This window comes from Peromyscus eremicus, chromosome 1 (genome assembly GCF_949786415.1).
Source record: "Peromyscus eremicus chromosome 1, PerEre_H2_v1, whole genome shotgun sequence".
In the NCBI taxonomy this organism is placed as follows: domain Eukaryota; kingdom Metazoa; phylum Chordata; class Mammalia; order Rodentia; family Cricetidae; genus Peromyscus; species Peromyscus eremicus.
Window position 1 is genome coordinate 30,042,608 of NC_081416.1, and position 25,373 is coordinate 30,067,980.

Below are 25,373 nucleotides of genomic sequence, written 5' to 3' on the forward strand. Positions count from 1 at the left end.
TAGGTCCAGGAATTGTTTTGTAGATATAAGTTGGGGCTGGGCTTTACAACTGGCTTTGTTGTTGTTGTTTGTTTATTTTTAAGATAAATCGTGTACTTTAAAACCTTTGACAAAGAATTCTAAGTGTGTGGAATTCTTGAATTTGGGAAAGGAAAGCCTTTGTACATTCGAAGTACATACAATTCTTTGAAACAGAAATACTTTGCTTTTTAACATAATAGTATGACCACTGGAGCTCGCACTGTTCTTTTCACAGTGGCACTTCCTTTGTGGTATTCTTGGCTGGCATCTGTAGACCATAGTTTTCACTTCTATTGTGATTGTGGTTTTCACTAGACTTAACCAGAGACACACACTTCTCTGACAGCTTTGTGTGTGTGTGTGTGTGTGTGTGTGTGTGTGTGTGTATCTCACAGGTAGTGGGTCACTTTATTCCTCTTACTAAAAGAATAATTAGAATGAGACAGGACTTCATTTGACTGCCACACTCCATCGGCATCACGAGCAAAAGTGGACCATGTGCATGATGATAGAGCAACACATATGTGCTATTCTAAAGGGAAGACTTGTCCAGTGTTCCTACATTTTCCTACATTTTGTTAAATCATATTTACCCAGGCCAAGAAAAACTTGAACTCCTCAAGCCTAAAGATGTGTTATGAGCCATAGGATGTGATTCTAGCCTATGGCTGAACAGGAGAGAGAGAGAGAGAGAGAGAGAGAGAGAGAGAGAGAGAGAGAGAGAGAGAGAGAGAGAGGAGAGAGGAGGGAGGAGGGAGGGAGAGAGAGAAGGTTCTTACTTAAGGAGACACTTAGGCCTACATTAATGAAGTTAAGTCCAAGAAACAGGTGGAATCTGGTGCCAGAAGAATTCGCAGGACTTGGTTTATCCATGTGTGCATCCCATTCATTACAAACAAATGGCTCTTTCTTGTTCTTATTTCGATTTTGTAGCTATCTGTCTATGCTACATAATCTATATCGGGGGTTTCCAGAGAGCATTACTGGAGTTGTTATCCCTGTTTTACTTATTAGGAAAAAGAGGAGAGAAGTAGTCTCTGAGGCAGCAAAGCAACAAGGAGCAGTGTCGGGGTTCGACTCTGCCTTCCATAGTTCTTTTCTCAACCTCAGTTGCCTCGGCCTCAGTTCCTGGTGCCATGCAGCTGTCTACTGTCTGGCTCCTTAAACAGTAGAAACATATGCAGCTTTCATGCACACGGCATGCTTAGCACCTGCCTTTTTGGACCAAGTACACTGAACATGTAAATGCCACAGGTCCTACATGGGCTCAGACTGCGCGGAATGAGCGCCACTTGTCCATGAATTGATGTCAGCTCAGACTTAAGGCCCATAAAGCCTAGTTTGTAGCATGCAGATCAGTGTGATTCCTTTTGGGCAGTTAATGGCTTTCTTTTCTTTTTTTAATAAAGCACCACTGACAGTGTTCTAAAACTCCCCATCTAGATATTTCCCACTCAGATTTCAAGCTCTTGAGTTGATTTTTGGGTTTGTTTTGTTGGGTCTTTGAAAACTTGATTTAAATGAACCTGTGGAATTTCTTGACTGAGAATCTGCCCTGTTTTTCCCTTTTTCTAGGTCTATTATTAGCAGAAGATTTTTCTGCATAGTTGGCACGCTGTACCTGTATCGGTGTATTACAATGTATGTAACTACACTCCCAGTACCTGGCATGCATTTCAACTGTTCTCCGAAGGTAAATTATTCCTCCCTGTCATTTCCTTTTTTATTTGTTTCTCCTCTTGCTCTGGGGACCTTGGACTAAGGCCAAGATGGAAATTTATTCAGAATCACATTCATCTGAGAATGTCCCTAAGCTATAGGGCCAGACAGGCACACCCTTCTTGGAATTCCCAAGCCTTGCCAGCCCCTCCCAGTTAGGAACCAATGTGGCTAGTGTATGTGCTGGAAGCTTCCTGTGGGGTAGAGCTCCTTGCTTCCTGCCAGACTGTTAAATGCGTTCTTGGGTGCAGATCTGGAAGCCTTCATATGTGTTCTCCTCCACTGTGACAGAAAGCTGTTTCCTGTGAATTTTTCCTTTTCTCTTGTCTTCCCATCAGCCCTTTCAGCAGAGCAAGGCAGGCACACTCCTGTCCCTTGGCAGTCCTCTGCTAGTTCATAGGAGACTGTTCTCCAGAAGAATGTAGGGCCGTGCGTCTGCTACCTTTTCTTGTATCCCAGAAGATTTTGAACCTGCCCTATATCCCTCACTTAGTGTTTCTGCCTTTGCACCAGGGAGTAATAACCTTTACTTTAGAAGAGATTTTAACTAGAAAATCCTTCGGAATGTCATCAAATAGGAAAGACTTAATTCTTTAATACATTAAAGCTCTTTAGTGCAGTAAGAAAGAAAAGAGGCTAAGTTCCTGCCTTGCTTTCTTGATTTTTAAAAAAACATATATGTGTGAAAAACATATATATATATATGTGTGTGTATGTATATATATATATAAATATATATAATACTTTATTTTGAGATCATTTATCTGCATTGAACTGTGTACTGAAAAAGCCAGTTGCCTTTGGTCCTATCCCTTTCTAAGTCCCTTCCTGCCAAAGGAGACATCTTCTCAGAGAAGTTTCGGAAAGGAGCCTACACCGTTCACTCTAGATTTTTTTTAATGGCATCTTCATGATAGAGAGTTCTGGATCCTTTTAGTTTCTATGTACATTTGTCTCCTCTTAGACTTGGCGGACATTCCCACAGAGTGACTGGTTACTTTTCCAACTCTGTGCAAGGTTGGTGGAACTCTGGAGAATGACTGTCCCAAGCATCGCACTCTATCAGCACCCCTACTTCTCTGAACCCTCTCTTACTGTGATCCTCAGTCCTTCCCCAGAAGCCAGCCACACATCTTGTTTTGTGAACGCTTCCCAGAACGCACTTGCAGTGCCCTGATTACAGAATTCTTTCATACATTTACTTGTTTTATATTTGGAAATACCTTGTCATTGAGAGTCCAGCAAGTCTTGTTGAGAGTGTGGTTGATAAAGAGAATGTTCTGTACTGTAAACCAACAATTGTGACGCACACCCAAGTGCAGTTTGACTCTTTTTTCTTTAACTACAAGTCAGTTTTACTTTAATCAGGACTGTTCAACAAAACATTGTTAGCCATTCGTGATCTTAATTTTGGTGTATGAATTAAATTATGGTACATATTAAAAGCCACGAGACATTTATTTTGTCATAAATAAGGCAGTAGAATTACTTATTAGTAGCCTTTTTAAGATACACTATTAGATTTGCCCTTTCTCCCTTCTTAATTCCAGCGAAGATCATTTTTGTTTCAGAAATGCACTTTTTGGGATTCTCCAAATACTCTTTCAGGGTATCCTCTCCCTAGGTTATGCCTTTGTTCTTGTTGGTATCTGTGTGTGAAAATCCAGCAGCCTGACCTGTCTTCCTCCAAAACGACCATGGAGATTTGGTCCAGTCTTTTGCTTGCCTCCCCTTTCCACAGTGTGGCACTGGCATACTTCTGAACAAAAATCTTCTTGCCTTTCTCAACATCACCCATTTTTTTTTTGAATTTTTTTATTTTTATTTTCCAATACAATTCAGTTCTACATATCAGCCACGGATTCCCTTGTTCTCCCCCCTCCTGCCCCCCTCACCTTCCCCCCAGCCCACCCCCCATTCCCAGCTCCTCCAGGGCAAAGCCTCCCCTGAGGACTGAGATCAACCTGGTAGACTCAGTCCAGGTAGGTCCAGTCCCCTCCTCCCAGGCCGAGCCAAGTGACCCTGTATAAGCCCCAGGTTTCAAACAGCCAACTCATGCAATGAGCACAGGACCCGGTGCCACTGCCTGGATGCCTCCCAAACAGATCAAGCCAATCAACTGTCTCACCCATTCAGAGGGCCTGATCCAGTTGGGGGCCCCTCAGCCATTGGTTCATAGTTCATGTGTTTCCATTCGTTTGGCTATTTGTCCCTGTGCTTTATCCAACCTTGGTCTCAACAATTCTCTCTCATATAAACCCTCCTCATTCTCGCTAATTGGACTCCCAGAGATCCACCTGGGGCCTAGCCATGGATCTCTGCATCCAGATCCCTCAGTCATTTGATGGGGTTTCTAGCACGACAATTAGGGTGTTTGGCCATCCCATCACCAGAGTAGGTCAGTTCGGGCTGTATCTCGACCATTGCCAGCAGTCTGTTGTGGGGGTATCTTTGTGGATTTCTGTGGGCCTCTCTAGCACTTTGCTTCTTCCTATTCTCATGTGGTCTTCATTTACCATGGTCTCCTATTCCTTGTTCTCCCTCTCTGTTGTTGATCCAGCTGGGATCTCCCGTTCCCGCAAGCTCTCTTTCCCTCGACCCTCGCCCTTCACTACCCCCACTCATGTCCAGGCTGTTCATGTAGATCTCTTCCATTTCTCTGTCATTGGGCAATCCCCGTGTCTTTCTTGGGGTCCTGTTTTCCAGGTAGCCTCCCTGGAACATCACCCATTTTTAATTCACTCCCGGGTGATCAGTACCATAATCGCTATAACCCAAAGATGAATGTCCTGCGCTCTCGCAGATCAACTCTTAATAGAGGCTGGATATTGGTAAAGTTGCTGCAAAGTAGTAGCTAGATGTAGATTCTGAAGCTAAGTCTACATCTAGGGGCCGTTTTCCACTCCCTGGTTCTAGTGTTGTGCCTTTGTGAGGGTATCTGCATTTCTCATAAGCTCTTCAAGTCCAGAGTTGGTGAGCTGTGGTTAATTAGAGTCAGCCAGAGTCATCAGTGTACCTAACCACAAGCCATGGCTAAGAATAGCTCTCGGGTTTGTTTTAGAGGCAGAGATAGCAGGCACCGCACTGACACTGACTCAAATGTGTCACCCATGTGTTGGCCGGAAATTCAATAGTGCCATGATTCAATGGCTGTCTTCTAAAATCGGAATGTTAAAAACAAACACTTGAAGGTATATTAGCACACCTTAGCACACAGTAGTTAAAACAGTCTATTTTGTAGACTAAGAAAAAATTCTGCACACAGCTCTTTTAATGCAGGATTTCATGTTGCTCAGGGAACACTTTTAATTTTGTTCTGGAGTTTTCAAATGTATTTCAGTGTAGAGATACCAGTGTAAGGAAATCTGTTACACCCAACACTCAGGTTCACTCTTATCACAACTTAATGTTTTTGGTCATCTGTCTACTTTTTTTGTTTTGGAAGTATTTTAAAACAAATATCAAACAGTGTCAGCCATTAAATCACTACATATGTAGCACACACCAGAAAACTGGACATTACATAAGCATTATACTCTTGGTAGTCAACAAATTAATAATTCTTTGGTATTGACAATTATCAGTTCATGGAATATCCTGTTTGTCTTGAATTTTTTTATGGTTTATTTGCATTTATTAGGATCTAGAGTCTTTACGTATTTGCCTGGTGTGTCAGTCAGACACTTTCTCCCCTTTAGTGAAGTGTGGAGCTTGGATCCTTGGTTCTGAACTCCACTCACATTCACATTCTAAACTGACTCATCTTTTTCTTTGAAATGTCAGTTCACTTGTTCCTCTCTTGATATTTTCTCTCAATGGGAAGTTGTCTTTGGAGACCTGATTGGGTTCAGTTTCAGCATGTTTAGCAGGAATTCTTCATGGAGGGAACATAAAGCTGTCTGAATCCAGACTGAAGAGCTGAAAAGGACCCTCAGGGGGTGGATTGAGCTTGAAACTCACTGTTCTGCCACATGCTGGAATGCCCCAGTATGGGCCAGTGTCAAAGGGGTCTCAGAGAGGTCTTGAAAGGTCTCGGAGGCCAGTCAACACCAGGCTCAGCGAATCAGAATAAAAAGGAACCTTATTAAATGTCACTTGTCAAGGCACCTTCACCACCAAACTGCCATCAGCCTCTAAGACAAGTCTACAGGAAGCAGAAAGAACACTGGCTTGCACACTGGCCTGCAAGGCATGTGACAGATGAAAGTTTATGAACAAATCGAACTAATAATGTCTTTGATGTGATCTTAAGGATTTGTGAGCATGAGAGGAGACAGTGTATCAGTATGATTCTGCAAGGAAGAAAAGGACATGGAATTGTCCTGCTCTTCCATTGAGAACTGGACAGTTTGCACTAAGTGCTCACTATGTTCTATGAGCTCAGGTACAAGGGACGGGCCAGGTGGAGATTTATTTTGTTGAAAACAACTTAAAATTTACTTGGTTCAGGATTGTCCCTGGTGGAATGACATTTTGAGATGATACCATAAAAGGGTCAAGATAAGACACTAACCCCAAAGATGGAAAACAGCACATGATTAGAGCAATGTTTAAGGGATCAAATGGCAATAATTAGAAGAAGTGAGAAGGTAAGGGACCGAGTTTAATGACTGGGTTTTACCACTGGGATAATTGTTAAGTGGGAAGGAAAGGGGGTTAGTGACTTTGGGAAGAACACAAGTACTTGTGAGAACAGCCAAGTGGAGACATCTATGATGGGTAGGTTTGTAGTCTCAAGTTGAGGTGAAAACCAGGGCTAGGAAATAACTATTTGTGGTTGATCATATTCTGAATGGTAGTAAAAAGCTATGGTTATAGATGAAAAGACCATAGGAAGGACATGGAATTTTTAATGCTCCTATATAGAATTAGATGTTCAGCATCTGAGGTCTGTTTAGGCCTGTTTATTGGTAGGTTCTCTTAAAGCTCTCACTCATCACTAAACAGTTGGAAAACAATTTAGCTTTACAATAGAGCTCTGCTGAGTGAGGAACTTAAACCTGGTTCCATTTACCCCTATATAAGTATATCTAGTACTTTTATCAGCATCAGAGTTCAAAATGGACAGCTTGTAAGAAAGTTGTTGCAACAAATTTACAATGGTAATGATAGAAATGATCTCACAAAAATATAAGAGCTTTAGAAATAGTCATGAGGTAACAGGTCAGCAGGTAGCACAGGCTTCCCACCAGCTATTGCTGCAAACAGTGATAAGTCACTGGGAACATGGAAAGAGAAGTAGATGTGTTCACTTCCTGGATTACAAATAACAAACTACCTTTTTGTACCCGTGGGTTGCATGTGTGCCAGGCTTATGCTGGACGTTGCCAAGTGTTCGATACCTTGACTAGCCTATGGCAGTGTTACCACAGCTTTTCCCCAAGAGCATGTGTGGATCTCCAACCTCCCTCCTCTTGTCAGAACTCTTTAGAATTAAAAACAAACAAATAAACAAGGATAGGAACAGTTGATAATCTTTGATTTTAGATAAGTTTGTATTTTTCTAAACTCCTTTGAAAAAAGAAAGAAAGCACCCTGTTGTGCTCACTCCCCAGATTTGCACATACAGTGCCATGCTAACTTTTGGAACAGTTGATCTGGTAGTGACTAAGCATTAACCTGAGCTACACAACGGTTCTGTTGTGGTTTCTGTGGTGACCTTAGATTTCAAAAAGGAGATGACACCTCAACCAGGGCACTTGGCAAATGATTTTTCATTTGAATTTTTATTCAGGCCCCCAATAAACAGTTCACTGTCAGACAAGGACTGTGTTGGTGTTTGGATGGCATCTGAGGCTGTCAGTGGGACAGCTGTGGGAAACCCTTCAGGGTTGTCTCTGCTGCGGCTGTCAGCTTGTCTCAGTGGGAGATTTCAGAATCAAAGCTTCTCCTTGAGCTCACTGGCCTCGTGGGCTCCCTGCCTTGCACAAGTCCAACCTTACAAGGCAGTAGACTCTGCTCTGTGGCAGTTATACCTTTCTCAGTGGCAGTTGGGTTATTTCTTAAGCCCTCCACACTGACATGCTTTAGTAGTCTGATTAGTCCTTGCCAGCCTTCTGAGGACTTCAGAAAGAGCTGGTTCCATTACCAAAGTAACTTGGTGTCATAGTGTTAAATCGTGTGGGGCTTAAGTTGTCAGTGCTTGATTTTGCCCAATCTTTTGCATACTTCCCAGTTTCTTATTGTCAGTATAATTTCCTTTTTGTTTGTTCTTATTTTTTCTGTTTCTTGCATGTAATTTTCAGTAACATATCCCATCCCAAATATTTTTTCTCTTTTCTCTCTGTTGCTATTCTTTTTTTTTCATTTTTAGAATAACTGTGATAATATAGTAACAATGTACTATAATTTCTCGTTTAAAAATTGCTGGGTTTTGTTTGTTTGTTTCTTTGTTTTTCAAGACAGGGTTTCTCTGTGTAATCACACTGGCTGTCATAGAACTTACTCTGTAGAACAAACTAGCCTGGAACTCAGAGATCTATCTGCCTCTGCCTCCTGAGTACTAGGATTAAAGCTAGCTAAAACAAACCACCCAGCTAAAACAAACTTCTGTTATAAATAAATTTTATTGTAGACACATTGAAAGTATACAGCAAAGGGAATTTTTTTTTAATTCACATTTCAGTTAGTTAGTCCTTTATGGTTATTTTTCTTACAAGTCCAACTCTGACGTCTGCACACTTACTACTCTTGTTGCAGCTTATATATGACAAGTGCATTTTGCAATATTTTATAGATTCTCAGCTTCTCCAGGGTTTCCTTACTGAAGGGAGAGCGTCACTCACTCAGATGGCAAGAAAATGCAGATTGCCGATGAGATTTACAGTGGACTAGTACAAGTTATTTCCCCGAAGAAACGTGGACATAGTGTTGAATGTTAAGGTCACAAATGTATATGCGAGTGTCCCATCCACCCTCCTTCCATGGGCCTTGAGAGCTAGGAGCCCTGTGTGATCCATCAGGTTGCTCCCTGGCTTGTTCACCCCTCCCTGTATGGATATGAGGGTCCCAGTTGCCATGAATACACAGGAAAGCAGCCGTTGTGCTGGGCATGCAGGCTGTGCTGCTGGAGGTGTGTCTGAGCCAAGGTTCTAAAGGAAAAGTTGGAGTCTGCTAAGTGGAAACAGAGAAGATGGGTAGAAAAGGACCATGCAGAGGAATTTAGAACAATGAGGTTTAGTGAGCACAGCTGTCTGGTCCTCTGGTCCCAGGGTCCTGAGATGAAGTGAGACAGGTAGGCTGTGGGCAAATTTTAAAGGGCCTTATACCCTTCTAATGAGTTCCGACTTCAAGGGCCATAGGAAGCCTGGAAAGGTTTTAGTAGCATTTATTACGTACCCACAATTATCTTTTAAAAATACATCTCCCTAGTCATACAGTAGAGTGCTTGGGAGAGAAGGGGGATAGACTTTGATTGGTGCCAATTTATGAACCCCTTTTTCATGCCAGCTGTGGTTCTAAATCTTTATTTTCATTTGCTGCTGAAAACACTGAGTATAGGAAACTGCAGTCAACTGAGAGGTCCATGGCTCTGCCGAAAGTTTCAGAGCTGCCAGGGGACAGAGGCAGGACACTGACCACATGTCTGTTGTAGGTGATGCTTTCTCCCGGTTTCCTGTGGGAGTTAGTGGTGAGGAATACCTAGACCAGGCTGGTGTGTCAGAATTGAGGGAGACACTGGGGAGGCAAGGAGAGCCTTACAGATCTTAGGATCTATCAACTGTGAAGAGGCAAGGCATTAACTGGGGAGTTCCAGAGAGCCTCAGAGGTGACTGTGTGTACCTCAGGGGAAACCTTACCCACTGACTCAGGGTGCAGGAAGGTGGGCAACGGCACTTTAATCTTAGGGAATGGTCTTGGAGCTACCTGGACACAGGAGACCATCCGTGATCGCTCTAAAAATCCAGGCTGTTCTGCTTGGGAACTCTCCCTCTGGCCATGTTTTGTTTTGTCAGGCTTTGTTTCTTGCTTTTGCAATGCTGGGGCTCGAGCCCAGGCCCTTTTGCCTACCTCTGTCACTGAGCTGCAGCCTCATCCCTCAGGGCTATGCTTGAGGTAGTTTGAGCATGACAATATCAGATTGTAGTAAATCGAAAGGAACTTTTTATAACTTGAGATACTTTAGAAAAAATTCATAATTGTTAAAGGTAAAGAAAATGACTATTTGGTAGCCAGTGCAGAAATAATTCAAAAATTATAATCCATAATGGGTAGTACTGAAGACTGAGGCCAGTAATATTTCAAACAGTTTTTCAAAATCATATTTCTTATTAGTTATAAAGGGACAAAGATAACATATTTAGTGAAGTCTGGCAGGCATTGCCATGGCCAGATGGCCACACCAGTAGCCGGACAAATGGTGCCAGGGCTTCCTCACAGGCGCACTGGGATGGAGACCACAGCCGTTCTGTTTATTCTGCCAATAGCATTTAATTTGAACTTAAGCAGACTGCAGCATCCAGAGAAAAACTAAGGAAGGAGATGGACTTAAAGGTATGAATACCACGGGAGAAGAAAACCAGCACAGAAGGACTGTAGGAGATGTGAAAAGCATGAGCATGGCAGGGTATCTCAGTGCTGGTCCCTGAGTTGATCCTAGATCAGCGGGGAAAGGGATCCAGAGATGATGTTGGGGCTGTTGAGTGTTCTGAAGAGAGACTCTGAAGTGATTGGGGTTGGATCATTGTAGATTTCATGAGCGTGATTATGGATGAGAACTTCTTATTTTGGATTTCGGAGTGAGGTGTTATAAAACTTACTCCCATGACACAGGGGAAAAAAGAGAAAAGAGAAGTAAATCTGGTGAATACTGAGAATTAATGAGCCAAAATCAAGGGCTTCGCTATTCATTACACTATTCTTTCCATATAAAAATTTTTCAAAATAAAAACGTAAGTCCATTTTTTTTGTGACTTCCACTTCCTGACTAGGTTGGCTAGAGGAACTTGAACACTTCTACCCCCGAATTTAGAGCAATGTAATTTTATTAAGGGAACATTTTGCTTTAAACACTGGAGCGTGAGTAACAGATCCAGAGTTGATCCAATTTAAAGGTTTTATGAGGCCTTTGGATAGCGTCCTTATTAAAGGCTGTGAAAAAATTAATATTTTTGGCTGGTGGCAGATTAGTGTCTTATTGCTGATGTTGCTTAGAGACCTCCACCCACCCCGAAGCCTGCTTAGTATAGGAACTGGTGCAAACATTTGAGAATGGAGAAGGGTCAAACCCTCCACAGTCAAGTGGAATAAAAAGTCATAGATGCTGTGTAGGAGGGGAGACGTGCATAGCGAAGCCTCTCCTGCTGCGAAGTTGTGGTGGGTAGAGTAGTGTTTGCAGAGGAAAGCGTGCCTCTCCAGGTCTGGAAGAGTCCAGAAGAGTCTCCTGAGTGGTCAGGAGCTGATCACAAGTGAGCATCCAGCAGGCCTGCAGATTCATGGAGCGTCATCTCTGTTTTATCTGCTGGCTGTTAGGAGCTGAGCCTGAGACTCCCTCCTCCAAAAAGTGCCTCAACTTGGTAATAGTAACACTGTCTTCAGTTTCTGTGATACCAGCAGGCACTTTGAGAACGAGTAGTGCCTCAGGCTAGAACAGGTGAAATGCTTCCTACTTGATTGAAACTGATGTTGGACACGTGAAGTTGACAGGGAAAAGCAGGGAGCACAGAGAAGAGAACAGGCTATTTATTGGATCCAAACACATTATGTGCGTGTTATGAATATTTAGTAAAGGTTTTTGGGGGGAGGGCAATTTTGAGACAGGGTTTGTCTATGGAGCCCTTGGCTGTCCTGGAACTCGCTCTGTAGATGAGGCTGGCCTTGAACCCAGAGAATCCATCTGCCTCTGCCTCCCAAGTGCTGGGACTAAAGATATGCGCCACCACACCCAGCTTAAATAAAGTATTTAAAATGGGGTTCAAGTTAGATGTGTGCTCATTTTTGTTCCTCTAAAGCAAATCTGGGGAGCCAGTGAGGTGGCTTAGCATCTGCCATCAGCCTGAGTTCAGGCCTAGCACCAGCGTAAAATGTGGAAGGAAAGAACCAACTCCAAAGTTATCATCTGGCCTCTACACATGTACTGTGGCACACTCATGCACACCCCCCATACACAATTATAATAAATAAATAGTAAAGTATATTTGTAAGCAAGACATGATGGTGCGTACTTGTAACCCCAGCACTAAGGGAAGATCATGAGTTTGAGGCTAGTCTGGACTACATGATGAGATCCTGTCTCACACATACACACACACACACACACACAAATTCTCTTGGAGACCAATGTAGCTTAATATAAAGCAAGGAGAGCTTGGATTGGGTTGAGAGCACCTGGTTTAAGAAGGCATAGGGAAAGGGAAAGTCAATTAAATTTCATTAGAATAGCAACAAAGGATGAACCTGGAAATGCTGCTCCCTTGCTGTTTCAGAAGGTGATTACAGCCATAGCATGCTCTCCAGGAGCCTGAGTAGGATTATTTGTATTTGGCTCTTAGACAGAGCCTTTAGTTCTGATCCCGAGTCGGTGTGTGTCCTCATGACCAGTCAGCAGCCCTTGGTTTACTTCCTCTTCTGCAAGATAAGCATCATAACACCACTGTTAACCAGCAGACAAGCTCGAGATGGTACAAGGAGACAGTTGATGGGAAAGTCCTGTTAAAAGTTTGGGATCTCTGTGTAAAGAGAACGTAGTGGGTTTTTTATTTTATTTTATTTTACTTTTTGTTTCTGTAAAGCCACTCCATTGCTTTTTTACTGCACAGCTAGGTGACAGTAAGACAAAGCAAGGGGAGAGCGGAAAGGGCAGCGCTGAGCAACATCTTCCTGCTGAGCAATCTATCCTTCCTGTTACTTTACTTTCCCAGTGGGGCCCAAAGAACATCTCATATCTCCCTTAGTTAGTTTGTAAGGACCCGTTCTTGTTTTTAGAAGGCCGCCTGCCCGTTAAAACTCAGGGAACGGCATGCTGTACAGTCATTTGTGGACTTGGCTGAGCGAGCTCTCAGAGCGTGTGGCTTTCTCAGTGGCAGGATGCTCAAGGCAGGAGTCCACCAATTCGGTTTCTGTCCCTGCTGTGTGATCCCTTAGCTGCCCTGCTGTTGGTCTGGGTGTTCAATTGATCAATAATAATGCATTTTCTATTTTGGTGGAAGACTGTTATTTAGGATCAATACACTGTAATTTACCAAAGTAGGTAGATTCCGTGAATGAATGGTTGAAAGGCATTTTTATAAGGGGTTCTTGGCAGACCAGGGTCCTGGAATGGGACATTGATAGTATGCTCATACTTCTGAGGTACTTAGGCTTCTGAAGGAAGAGTGACTCTCTATGGATCCACTGCTTGGTTTAATCAAACTCTGGGGAACTAGTGTGGCAGTTGGCAAGGTACTTTGCTAATAGTGTGGTCATACATTGTTTAATGACAAGGATCCTTTTAGGTATATGTTGTCAGACTAATTCATCCTTATGCAAACTCCATGCCACTAAGGTTTAGCCTGTTCCCTCTAGGCTGCTGAACTAGCCTTATAGCATGTGACTGTGTTGAACATTGTAGGCATTGTAACCTGATTTCAGTATTTATATGTCTAGTCATAAAAAGAGACAGTATAAACTAAAAGATTTGCTGAGGGTCAGTTCAGGGCAGTCACCGTGAATGGAGCTTGCTGGGCTGTGGGTTGTCTGAGTGGGCCAAGGAGTGAATATGAAGTCCTAGAACATGGGTGTGTGCCACTGTAGACCTAATAGACACTGCACACCTAGGCTATACTACATTTATAAAGACTGTTTCCCCTCAGTAATAAATTGACACATACTGCAACTCTTTATAAACTTTTGATTTTAGTATTCTTTTGTAATGATACTTACCTTAAAATACATTGTAAAACAAATGTATTGTAAAAATATGTGTAAAACAAAACTATTTTCTTAAGACACAAATTAGCCTAGGTCTGTAGCAGATCCCCTCTATACAGGATCCCCTCCCTCATCACTACACACAGGATCTCCTCCCTCATCACTACACACAGGATCCCCTCCCTCATCACTGTACACAGGATCCCCTCCCTCATCACTGTACACAGGATCCCCTCCCTCATCACTGTACACAGGATCCCCTCCTCATCACTGTACACAGGATCCCCTCCCTCATCACTGTACACAGGATCCCCTCCCTCATCACTGTACACAGGATCCCCTCCTCATCACTGTACACAGGATCCCCTCCCTCATCACTGTACACAGGATCCCCTCCCTCATCATTGTACACAGGATCCCCTCCCTCGTCACTACACAAAGGATCCTCTCCCTCATCACTACACACAGGATCCCCTCCCTCATCACTGTACACAGGATCCCCTCCTCATCACTGTACACAGGATCCCCTCCCTCATCACTATACACAGGATCCCCTCCTCATCATATACACAGGATCCCCTCCTCATCACTGTACACAGGATCCCCTCCCTCATCACTGTACACAGGATCCCCTCCCTCATCACTACACACAGGATCCCCTCCCTCATCACTGTACACAGGATCCCCTCCCTCATCACTGTACACAGGATCCCCTCTCTCATCACTGTACACAGGATCCCCTCCCTCATCACTGCACACAGGATCCCCTCCCTCATCACTGTACACAGGATCCCCTCCCTCATCACTGTACACAGGATTCCCTCCTCATCACTGTACACAGGATCCCCTCCTCATCACTGTACACAGGATCCCCTCCTCATCACTGTACACAGGATTCCCTCCTCATCACTGCACACAGGATCCCCTCCCTCATCACTGCACACAGGATTCCCTCCTCATCACTGTACACAGGATCCCCTCCCTCATCACTGTACACAGGATTCCCTCCTCATCACTGTACACAGGATCCCCTCCTCATCACTGTACACAGGATCCCCTCCTCATCACTGTACACAGGATCCCCTCCCTCATCACTACACACAGGATCCCCTCCTCATCATATACACAGGATCCCCTCCCTCATCACTGTACACGGGATCCCCTCCCTCATCACTACACACAGGATCCCCTCCTCATCACTGTACACAGGATCCCCTCCTCATCACTGTACACAGGATCCCCTCCTCATCATATACACAGGATCCCCTCCCTCATCACTGTACACGGGATCCCCTTATCACTGTTTTTCATCTCCATGTCTTGTCCCACTAGAAGACTGGTTACAGGTTGAGCTGTGATCTTCTACACTTACCTTATATCTGCTAACCTTGGTATTAAACATAATGATCTCCTGACCCAGCCCTATTTTAGCTCCTTTTCCTGTTTCTGTTTAACTCTTAACTAGATCACCATATCCAGAGCTCTTTCTGCACATTTTCACTTTTATCATAATCGCTAAGTGAGATGAGAATATCATTTCTCTTTGTGTAACTCTTGGTTTTTGTTTGTTTTTTCCTTCATTGTCATCTTATCTCAGCCTCCCAAGTGTTCAGATTCCAGGCAACTATAGGTGATTACCTCATCTGGCTATAATTTTTTGTTTGTTTATCATGACAGAGTCTCATGGTAGGCTGGCCTTAAACTAGCCAAGAATGCCCTTGTGCTCTGATGCTCTGTTAACTTCCTGTTGTAAAAAATAAGGACTGCCCATCCTCTGTACCTTTTTCCTCCTTCACCCTGCCATCCCAGGACACGAAACATCTTGTCCTGTCTTCTCTCTGTAGTTGTCTGTCCTCTGTGTGACTCAGTAGTCAGCACTTACCCAGTTACAGTTCTGTAAGTACACTTCACAGCCAAGCCATGTCGCTTTCCTATAATTCAGTGTGGTTCTTAGCCTGTCGGTCGCAACCCCTTTGGCGGGGTGGGGTGGGGTTGAGGGGTTGTTGAATGACTCTTTCACAGGGGTCACGTAAGACCATCAGAAAACACAGATATTTACAATACGATTCATAACAGCAGCAAAAGTACAGTTATGAATTAACAACAAAAATAATGTTATGGTTGGGGTCACTACAACATGAGGAACTGTATTAAAGGGTCACAGCGTTAGGAGGGTGAGGACCACTGCTGTAATTACCTTTCCTTTTCTATACAATAGTTTGTTTCCCACAGAGTTGATAAGGCCTTGTGTTTTGTTTTGTTTTTAGTAGTTTTCTATATATTTATTTGTCCTTGCCTTATGCCTTATAGTCAAAAGCCTTGGCTAACCCATCAGTCTCGTGCCCTTGAAGACCTCTGTAAAGCGTCTAGATTGGACGCTTTGTGAGTCCACGTTACAGCCGCCACACAGCGCTGTGGCTCTTCCTTCCTTGCCATCCTAGAAAGGCCTGGTTCTTCCTTCCTCTGTATTTATTCACTTGCTTTGTAGAATGCATCCTCTCTGCAGGTCCTGGAGAAGAATATAGACATAGACATGGCAAATATTCCAAAGTCTTAGGTATATAAAAAAAAGTTTAGTTGCATGGCTAGGTCTAAAATTTAAATTGGAAATCATTCTGCTGAGTAATTTGAACCCCCACCCCTCAAGCAATCTCTTTTTTCTGGAATGCTCTCTCCAAGTCATATTCATATGGATCCTTCATCTAAAGCTTGGTTTTAATCTCTGGAGACTTTGGTATGGCAGTACCCAGTTCTAAAGTGCCACGAGAAGCAGTGTAAGTCTGCTTCCTTCTGTCATGCTGAGCATTCAAAGCTCCTTTTGCATTGGGAGGGTCAGATCCTCTGTGTGGTCTGGCAGCTTGCTTTCCTGAAGTAGAAATCCTGCTTGCTTTTTGTAAAGGGAAAACGTAATGAAACATGCATTTTCCAAAGCTGGGGTATTAGCAAATAAATGTTGAAAGGGGATTATGATAATTAAATTGGCCAACTAGAATGGGGCTTCAGGGGCTGAAGAGATAGCTCAGTGGTTAAGAGCACTCATGACGCTTCTAGAGGACCAGGGTTTGACTTCCCAGCACCCACATGATGGCTCACAACCATGCATAACTGCTGTTCTAGACAACCCTCTTCTGCACCAGGCACACACTTGGTACACGTATATGCATGCAAGTGAAACATCCATGTACATAAAATAAATACATCTAAGAAAAAAGTTTAAACAAGGGTGCTGCAATCATAAAGATACAAACATTTGCATGTCTTTGATGGAGCAAATACAAGTTGCATCAAATGAGTTATTTAAGCTGTTCATTACTTGAGTATCCGGCCCAGACTTGCATCTTAGGCAGCTAGATTGCTTTATAAACTTCTCTCCAACTCTTACTAAAAGGAAAAATAGTCCTTGTTGCCTGTTTAATTTCAGAGTGCTCAAAGTACATCGTTTGGAGTCCCTTGTTTCATGCATTTGACCGACTAACCTCCAGTTGCTTTGGCTAATAAGGCAGAGCTGTTATCCTTTGGGCCAAAATGCATCTCTAAATGGCTACTTAAGATTCACACTTTCTTTTTCCAAAGTATGGTAAATCAACCACTAATTCTTTCTGTTTTATTGTACTACGTTGGATAGAGCACATGGCTTAGTGGTAGAGCACGTGCCTGGCACGCTTGAGACCCTGGGTTAAAATCCCAAACCTCAAACATCACTGAAATGTACTATGGGGAAGTGCCAACATCTGAGCGAGATTCTAGAGCCAGTGACGTTGTCACTAGTACCACACACTTTCCAGGGGCTGACACTAACATGATGAACAGTGCGTGCATACTCGATGAGGGCAGTCTTTGTGTTTTGGTAAAGCATCGTATAAAAAGCAAATAGGACTGATGGCAAAGGTCCCTGTGAGCTAACGATGGCTCTTGCTTTCTCTTTCCCGACAGCTGTTTGGAGACTGGGAAGCACAAGTACGGAGGATAATGAAGCTCATTGCTGGAGGTGGCTTGTCCATCACAGGCTCTCACAACATGTGTGGGGACTATCTGTACAGTGGCCACACGGTCATGCTCACGCTCACCTACTTATTTATCAAAGAGTGTAAGTCTAAAACAGCCTTGCTTTGTAATTTCCTCACCTGCCACTCTCCATGGTCCTTTAGAAAGTCAGTTTGAGGGAAATCCCCTAAAGCCAAACTGGAGGGTTAAGGACAATTGTCTTATCTTATTATCCCTGTGCACCCGGCAAATATGTGGGAAGCCCTTAGCTGCAACTCTTGTGGAGGGGGTGCCTTGTTCCTGGATGTCAGCTGTAATGTTTGATTGGTTTTAAATATATGTAAATGGCATTGTTTACATATGTGTATACATATATGTGTGTATATATGTGCATGTGTATTTGTGTATACATATACACATATGAATATGTTCTGCCACTTTTTACTTTCAGATTGTTTTGGGGACATGAGGCTTGGTTCATTCTTTTTAATTGATGTTAGGATTTGAACCCTATAAGTGAACAACAGATGAAATTTTATTGTTAGAAGCTGTTTATTAAGTTCCTGTAGTGGTATTTGCTCCACCCATGACCTTTGGCTATAGGGCCCGAAGGAGGTGGTGCTTCTTGCTATTGTACGTGACCTTTTAAAAGGAAAGGGAGAGGGGTCACGTTGTGGGTCCTTTTTTTTTTTTTAATCCTGGCATGATCAGACACCAGCAGCCTAGGAATTGAACCCAGGTCCTCTGGAACATCAATCAGTCCGTGCTCTTAACTGCTGAGCCATCTCTCTTTCCCTCTGAGTGATAAATGAAGCAGGCTGCTGTGGTCCTGGAGAGGAGGGACACACACCGCTGTCTGGAAGTGTCTTAGGAGCACTGTAGTCCTTGAAAGTGTGTGTGCTGGGAGCTGAGAGGGGTACCAAGAAGGAGAACGGACAGATTATAGCAACGATCAGAGGGTGCCCTAAGCCACAAAGCAATGTCTGTGAGGTGTGCTTAGAGGGGTGGGAGACAAGGGGACAGTGTCATCTGATGTCTCCTTCAGAGAGACAGCACGTACTCCTGCAGGAGCTTCCAAGTCGCTGGCTTCTGTTGTAGTTATGCAGAGTAGGTGTGGCTTGACCTGTCCATCACCCATGGGGTGAATCAGAAGGCATGGTGAGTCATATTGGACTGGTAGGAGGAAGAGGAAGCAGGCTGGCTAACCCTGTCCTTGAAACATAAGTAAAGGAACCATTAAGAAGTAAAGTGTTCTGCAGGAGCCTGACTGTGTGATCAAATAAAGTGAATTCTACAGATGTCTATTCAAAGGGCATCTGGCCCTTATACTATGATATAACCAGGTGTAGAAATGGGATCCTTAGTGGTCAGATGCCATTGACCCTTCAGGAAAGGGGTGCCTGCCCCCTACTGGTTGACCCCTGAAATAGTTTTTCATGTTAAATTTCATACTGGATCAAAAGCAACAATATTGGCCTTCCAAGAATCACAAAACTCTGATTTGGGATCCTGGAACTATCAGCCCCTAGCATTGTGACCCTGGGAACAATCTTTAATCTTTAGGTGTCTTTGTTTCCTTATCTTTAAAGTTAATTTTTATGTCCTGAGTGGGAAAGAGGTTATAAAATTAAAGCAAGTGATCTGTATGGAGGGTACTCAACAAGTTTCATAGAAAATGTGTAGTTGCTGCTATTGCTGTATTGTTAAGGTATCAAGTATGAATATTAGTGGGCTATTCTTGTCCCCATCAATTTAAAATTGCCCTAAAAAATAATCAAAGAACAAAACCCTTTCCTCCCTCTCCTTCTGATCCCCCTCATCCTGTTTATTGTTCACCTTTAGTAAAGTACACAACACTGTGATTGCAGTCTCTTCCTCCCTCTCTCCCCTTCTGGCAAGGCTTCTCCCCACAGAGGCGGTCCTTTGCCTACGCTGCTTGTTGGTCCAGGCATTCACACGCAGGACCTGTCTCTGGGCATGGTAGATGCACACTGCCTGAGTGAGTGACTGCTGCACCTCTCGAGAATCTAGTAAAAAGCAGCAGTACCTTCTTCCCAGAAATGGGGGCAGTAGATCCATTCAAACTTTTCTCTGAACTCCCAGGCCCTCTAGCCCCCTACCCATTGAGAATATGGAATAGAAAGGCATGCCTGTACTAATAGAGAGCTGTCTCAACTGTCTCCCCAGATCTGCGTACAAACAAGTATTTGTGTGGCAGGGTCCTGTCTTTAGGATGATGTTTGGACCACAAATTCCAGGCATCTGTTCTTTTATTTATATTTAAGAAATAGAAACCTCACAATCTTTCAGATGATTGTGTAGTTATGGAACCCGGAAAGCAGGATGGCAACTGTAGTGGTTATAATTGCTTAGTCCATGTCTAAGCATCTGTGGCACAAATGTGAGCTGAGCAAGGATGACAGCACTGAACATGCCAGACTGGGTGGGGAAAAGACCACGAGGCCTCAACCCTACACAAAGAACTATAGGCAACCGAGTAAAGCTGGGAACACAAGAGGCGGTTCTCCCCAGGGAAGAGCACAGCAATCGATCGTTCAGTGTCAAACAATCAGCCCTGGAAACATGCATACAAGTAGTGTTATATGGACTCAGCAGGTTATGTTTGTGGATATATTTATGTATTTACAAACACATACGCATACAATAACAGTTAGTGAAAAAAAGAGGCCATGAACTTGAAGGAGAGTGGGAGAGGTATATGGGAGGGTTTGGAGGGAGGAAAGAGAAGGGAGAAATGTTGTATTTAAATTATAATCTCAAAAAAATAAATGGAAATGTAGCTAAAGTTTTCCTGCCTGGCCCACAGTCAGGGCAAATCTCTCTCACCTGCCAGTCCCACAGCCGCTCAGACCCGACCAAGTAAACACAGAGACTTATATTAGTTAAAAACTGTGTGGCCGTGGCAGGCTTCTTGCTAACTTTTCTTACAGCTTAAATTAATCCATTTCTATAAATCTATACCTTGCCACATGGCTCGTGGCTTACCGGCATCTTCACATGCTGTTTCTCATCGTGGCGGCTGGCAGTGTCTCTCTGACTTAGCCTTCCACTTCCCAGCTTTATTCTCCTCCTTGTCCCACCTATACTTCCTGCCTGGCCACTGGCCAATCAGTGATTTATTTATTGACCAATCAGCAACACACTTGACATACAGACCATCTCACAGCACGGAAATGCATTAGGTATTGGGTTTATATAAAGCATTTGTCTCAATTAATCTATGGGTTAAATTTAATTAATGCTCGTTGGACAGGTCTTAGGGCGATAGCTCAGGGGGTAAAGTGCTTGGGGTGCAAACATGAGCACATCAGGTAGGCATGGCATATACTTATAATTGCAGAGCTGGTGTGGACTAGACAGGGGGTCTTGGGAGCAAGCTGAGTAGTGAGACTAGTTGAATAGGTGAGGTGTGGTTTCATAGTGAGAGACCCTCCCTCCCTTAGTACATAAGGTAGAGTGATTGAAAGAGAAACTCGTCATCAACCTCTGGCTTCTACATGCGAGGCACATGGGAGGCACACATACACCTACATACATGTGTGTCTGCACTCACACAAACGTTCACATACATACACATAAAAATGTCAGTAGACAGTCTTAAAAGTAGCCAGTGGTAATACACACCTTTAATCCCAACACTCGGGAGGCAGAGGCAGGTGGATCTCTATGAGTTCTAGGCCAGCCTGGTCTACAGAATGAGTTCTAGGACAGCCAGAACTATACAGAGAAACTTTGTCTTGGAAAAAAAAATGAGTGCAGTGCAATAACCTGTGCATATTTGGTCATAGTCACCTTTCCTTTTTTAATTTATTTACTTTTCTTTTATATGCATTGGTGTTTTGCCTGCAAGTATGTCTGTGTGAGCGTGTCAGATCTTGGAGTTACAAATAGTTATGAGCTGCCATGTGGGTGCTGGGATTTGAACCTAGCTCCTCTGGAATAGTAGTCAGTGCCCTTAACCACTGAGCCATCTCTCTAGCACCCACAGCCACCCTTTAAGTTACATTTCTGATTATATAAAGCAAGTTACAGTCCTATATGAATTACTACTGCTAGTCACATCACTCATTAAAAGCTGTTTTCATGTAGCCCTGGTTATAGAGAAATAAAACATCTTTTGGTTTGCTGGCCCAGGCTTTCAGGAGGAAAGATGTAAGACAGTTGATCTCAGGAATGGCAGAAGCGTGGCTGAGTGCCCTTCATGGCATTTGAGAATGGGACTATTGTAAATTTTTCCTCTTTCTAGATTCCCCTCGGCGACTCTGGTGGTACCACTGGATTTGCTGGCTCCTCAGCGTCGTTGGAATCTTCTGTATTCTCTTAGCGCATGACCACTACACTGTGGACGTGGTGGTGGCCTACTACATCACCACAAGACTCTTCTGGTGGTATCACACGATGGCCAATCAGCAAGTGAGTCTCCCCTCCCCTGCATTTGATTTTGACTTCTCGTACCCATGGCTTGGTGCTGCTGGCTTAGGCTGGAGTAATGTAATGGAAAGACAAAGAATCTATGGATTCCCCCCCCCCCCAGTTTCTCTTTCCTAAGAAGAGCCAGCTGAAATGGTACTGGCTTTTATACCATCAGTCCTCCGAAGTATCAGTTTTGTTAATGTAATGACACAGATAGTGTTTTCTTCTGACATATAGACTCTCGCTGTCTGTGAAAAAATATTCCCTAAGCCTCTTTCTGCACTCAATATGCGTTCCTAACCTCCTTTTGTTATGATGGGCCCTTCACTAATTCCATAGTTATATTTAATTAAGTTTTCCCCTTAGTATAAGCATGGAAGAGAAAGGAAAGGGCTGAGATGTTTAATAAGCGAGAGTTGAGGGAGCCTCAGTTTCCCCTGCTGTGCTGGAATCGTATGTGTTCAGGGTATAGGATGGTGGACTGAGAGTGGAGCTGGGGGGGGGGGGACACAAGTCTGGGATCCTTTGAATTTGAACCTGGGAAATGTTTGGAAATGAAAGATTGTGAGATAAAGAATGTGTCTGTTCTTTGCTTTCTTAGGTGCTAAAGGAAGCTTCCCAGATGAACCTCCTGGCCAGGGTGTGGTGGTACAGGCCATTTCAGTACTTTGAAAAGAATGTCCAAGGAATTGTACCTCGATCTTACCATTGGCCCTTCCCCTGGCCAGTAGTCCACCTTGGTAGGCAAGTTAAATATAGCCGGTTGGTAAACGACACATAAGAGCTCTACAGAGTTGGGGAATGAGGACCTGTCCGAAGTGCTAAGAGCTCCCTGAGAGATGATGCCATAAGACAAAGACCTCCCTACTGCTATTCTCTTTCAACAGTTACCTTGACTTTACCTATTGAGTTACCTGGTCAGCACTGTGATCTCTCTCTCTTTTTTTTTTTTTTCTCTCCAAAGGACCTGCGTTGGACAACAATAAAGAAAATTTACCTTATCATGCACTGTACACATTTCCTGTTGTTAAGCCTGGGGCTTCCATAACCGGCAGCCACCATGCTCTTCTGTATAATTCAGCAGCACCACTGTGCGCTTCCATATCATAAGCTCTGGCCTTTCCAGCCACATCTGGGAATAAAGTGTGTTATTTTCTTGGGAAAACATACTTTTCATATCTCTTGCCCCAAAGATAGGGCTGTAAGCCATTTTCTAGCAAATGTCTCTATGAAGGGTTCTAAGTGTCTGAATGGGATTTAGTTCCGAAATCTCTCTACCTGCTGTGCTGATGCCCAGCTGAAGATGGTAGGTGTGGAGAGATCTGGTCACGTGGAGTTTTGTAAAATCAGCAGAGACGGTGTATCAAAAACTGAAAAAAAAAAAAAAAAAAGATTCTGTTATAAAGTGATTTTTCTAAGTATTTCCTAACTTTATTTTTCAAAATGATGTTATGAAAACCAAATTTAAAGATTTTTACATGTCACAGAAAAGAGTTAAAATTTAAAAATGCTTCTTGGGAGAGAAATTTGTCTATGTTTCTAGTGCCTTTCTTGTCTTGATTGTATGGTCGGTAGGCAATCTTACATGTTTTTATTTAAAGTATTCCATGAAAATATAAATGTATGTATACACTACTAAATTTTGCATTTATAGCTAAATTAAATCAAAAGACTGCTAATGGTTTTAAAAATGTTTTGAATTTAAGAATAGGGGTGTGAATGAAGAGTATGTGCCCATTCACATATTGTGAGCGGGCCGCAGTGACACGTACCACTGAAATTGCTTCATCTTTGGTAGTTCAATTAACTACTCAATAAAAACAGCCATGAATATCTTTTTTAAAAGAGAGTTTTGAAGATGGTCACTTAACCTAAAACTTGAAAGCTATAAATTAGTTATCCATAGTCTCATGACAATTTTCTTGGTGAATAACAACAAAAAGAGATCTATTTCTTTAAAATATATTTGTGCAGAAACTGCATGTATCTCTGAGTTTTACTCCTGACATGCGTATGTTTGGGGAAGTATTCTGCTCTATACTTGCCAACGTGGAGAACAAAATAGTTTTCTAAGAACGAAGAAGTATATATATATATAATATCCATTCTGTATTTTATGTGCAGCAGAATTACCTTCTGTAGATTTTGTGTGTATGTGTGTGCACAAGTGTGTGTGTGCGTGTATGAGTGTGTATGTATGTTACTCACAAGGTGATATTTGTATTGTAAAACAATAATGGTGAAGGAAATAAAAAGGCTTTTAAATTTTTGTTTTAAATCTTTGTAAAGTTATTATTCCAGAGAGTATACTGATATCTTACAGCTTACCTAAATCATAAATTAATCAAAATGCACTTTTTAATAAAAACTGATACTGAAAGTATGTGGCTATTATATTGTGTTCCTCTTCACAGAACTCATGAAGTTGTTAAATCAGTGCAAGAAACCAAGCCTCACGATCTCTTCAAAGCTTGTTTGATCCAAATCTTTACTATTCACCTATTTCTCCATGCAGGACTTTTGTATTTTTTTGTTGTTCTGTTTTGTTTTTTTCAAGACAGGGTTTCTCTGTGTAGCTTTGGAGCCTGTTCTGGAACTCGCTTTGTAGACCAGGCTGGCCTCAAACTCAACAGAGATCCACCTGCCTCTGCCTTCCGAGTGCTGGGGTTAGGGTGTGCGCCACCACCAGCTGGCCAGACTTTTGTATTTTTAATCATCAAAAATCCCTACAAGCCTGTAGCTGGAGAGTTTTCTCTCCGGAAAAAAAGAAAAGGGGAAGTGCTGTGGGATGGTCTGTATGTGCTCTGATTGGTCAATAAATAAAACACTGATTGGCCAGTGGCCAGGCAGGAAGTATAGGTGGGACAAGCAGAGAAGAGAATTCTGGGAAGTGGAAGGCTGAGTCAGAGAGACACTGCCAGCCGCCATGATGACAAACAGCATGTGAAGATGCCGGCAAGCCACGAGCCACGTGGCACGGTATAGATTTATAGAAATGGATTAATTTAAGCTGTAAGAACAGTTAGCAAGAAGCCTGCCACGGCCATACAGTTTGTAAGCAATATAAGTCTCTGTGTTTACTTGGTTGGGTCTGAGCGGCTGTGGGACTGGCGGGTGACAGAGATTTGTCCTGACTGTGGGCAAGGCAGGAAAACTCTAGCTACACAGGCCTTTGGTTTTCAATATATAAAAAGAATCACAGATAAGTTAAAAATCAAACTGTTACCATTATTTACCAATACCTGTGAATTCTCTAATTCTCAACCAAATTACTTTTTTTTCTATAATGGAGCTGATATAGCCTTTTTACTGTAGATGGGAAGGAAGGGTCTTGATGCAGTGGTTCTCAACCTTCCTAAGGCTATGAC

At 43.0% G+C, this 25,373-nt stretch overlaps 1 protein-coding gene and 1 pseudogene across 11 annotated transcripts in view; one reads left to right on the top strand and one right to left on the bottom strand.

The window, feature by feature from the left end:
• Positions 1-22,940, top strand: part of Sgms1 (sphingomyelin synthase 1) — a 267,072-nt gene extending 244,132 nt beyond the window's left edge. For all 11 annotated transcript variants that reach the window (XM_059258958.1, XM_059258972.1, XM_059258956.1 and 8 more), the window contains 4 exons: positions 1,597-1,714; positions 17,521-17,674; positions 21,839-22,005; positions 22,607-22,940. In XM_059258958.1, the coding sequence (XP_059114941.1) occupies positions 1,597-1,714; positions 17,521-17,674; positions 21,839-22,005; positions 22,607-22,786 (619 nt within the window). In that variant the 3' untranslated portion in view covers positions 22,787-22,940. The remainder of the gene's footprint in view (positions 1-1,596; positions 1,715-17,520; positions 17,675-21,838; positions 22,006-22,606) is intronic.
• On the bottom strand, positions 3,226-3,538 carry LOC131907949 (cytochrome c, somatic-like; annotated as a pseudogene).
• Positions 22,941-25,373: the final 2,433 nt, after the last annotated feature.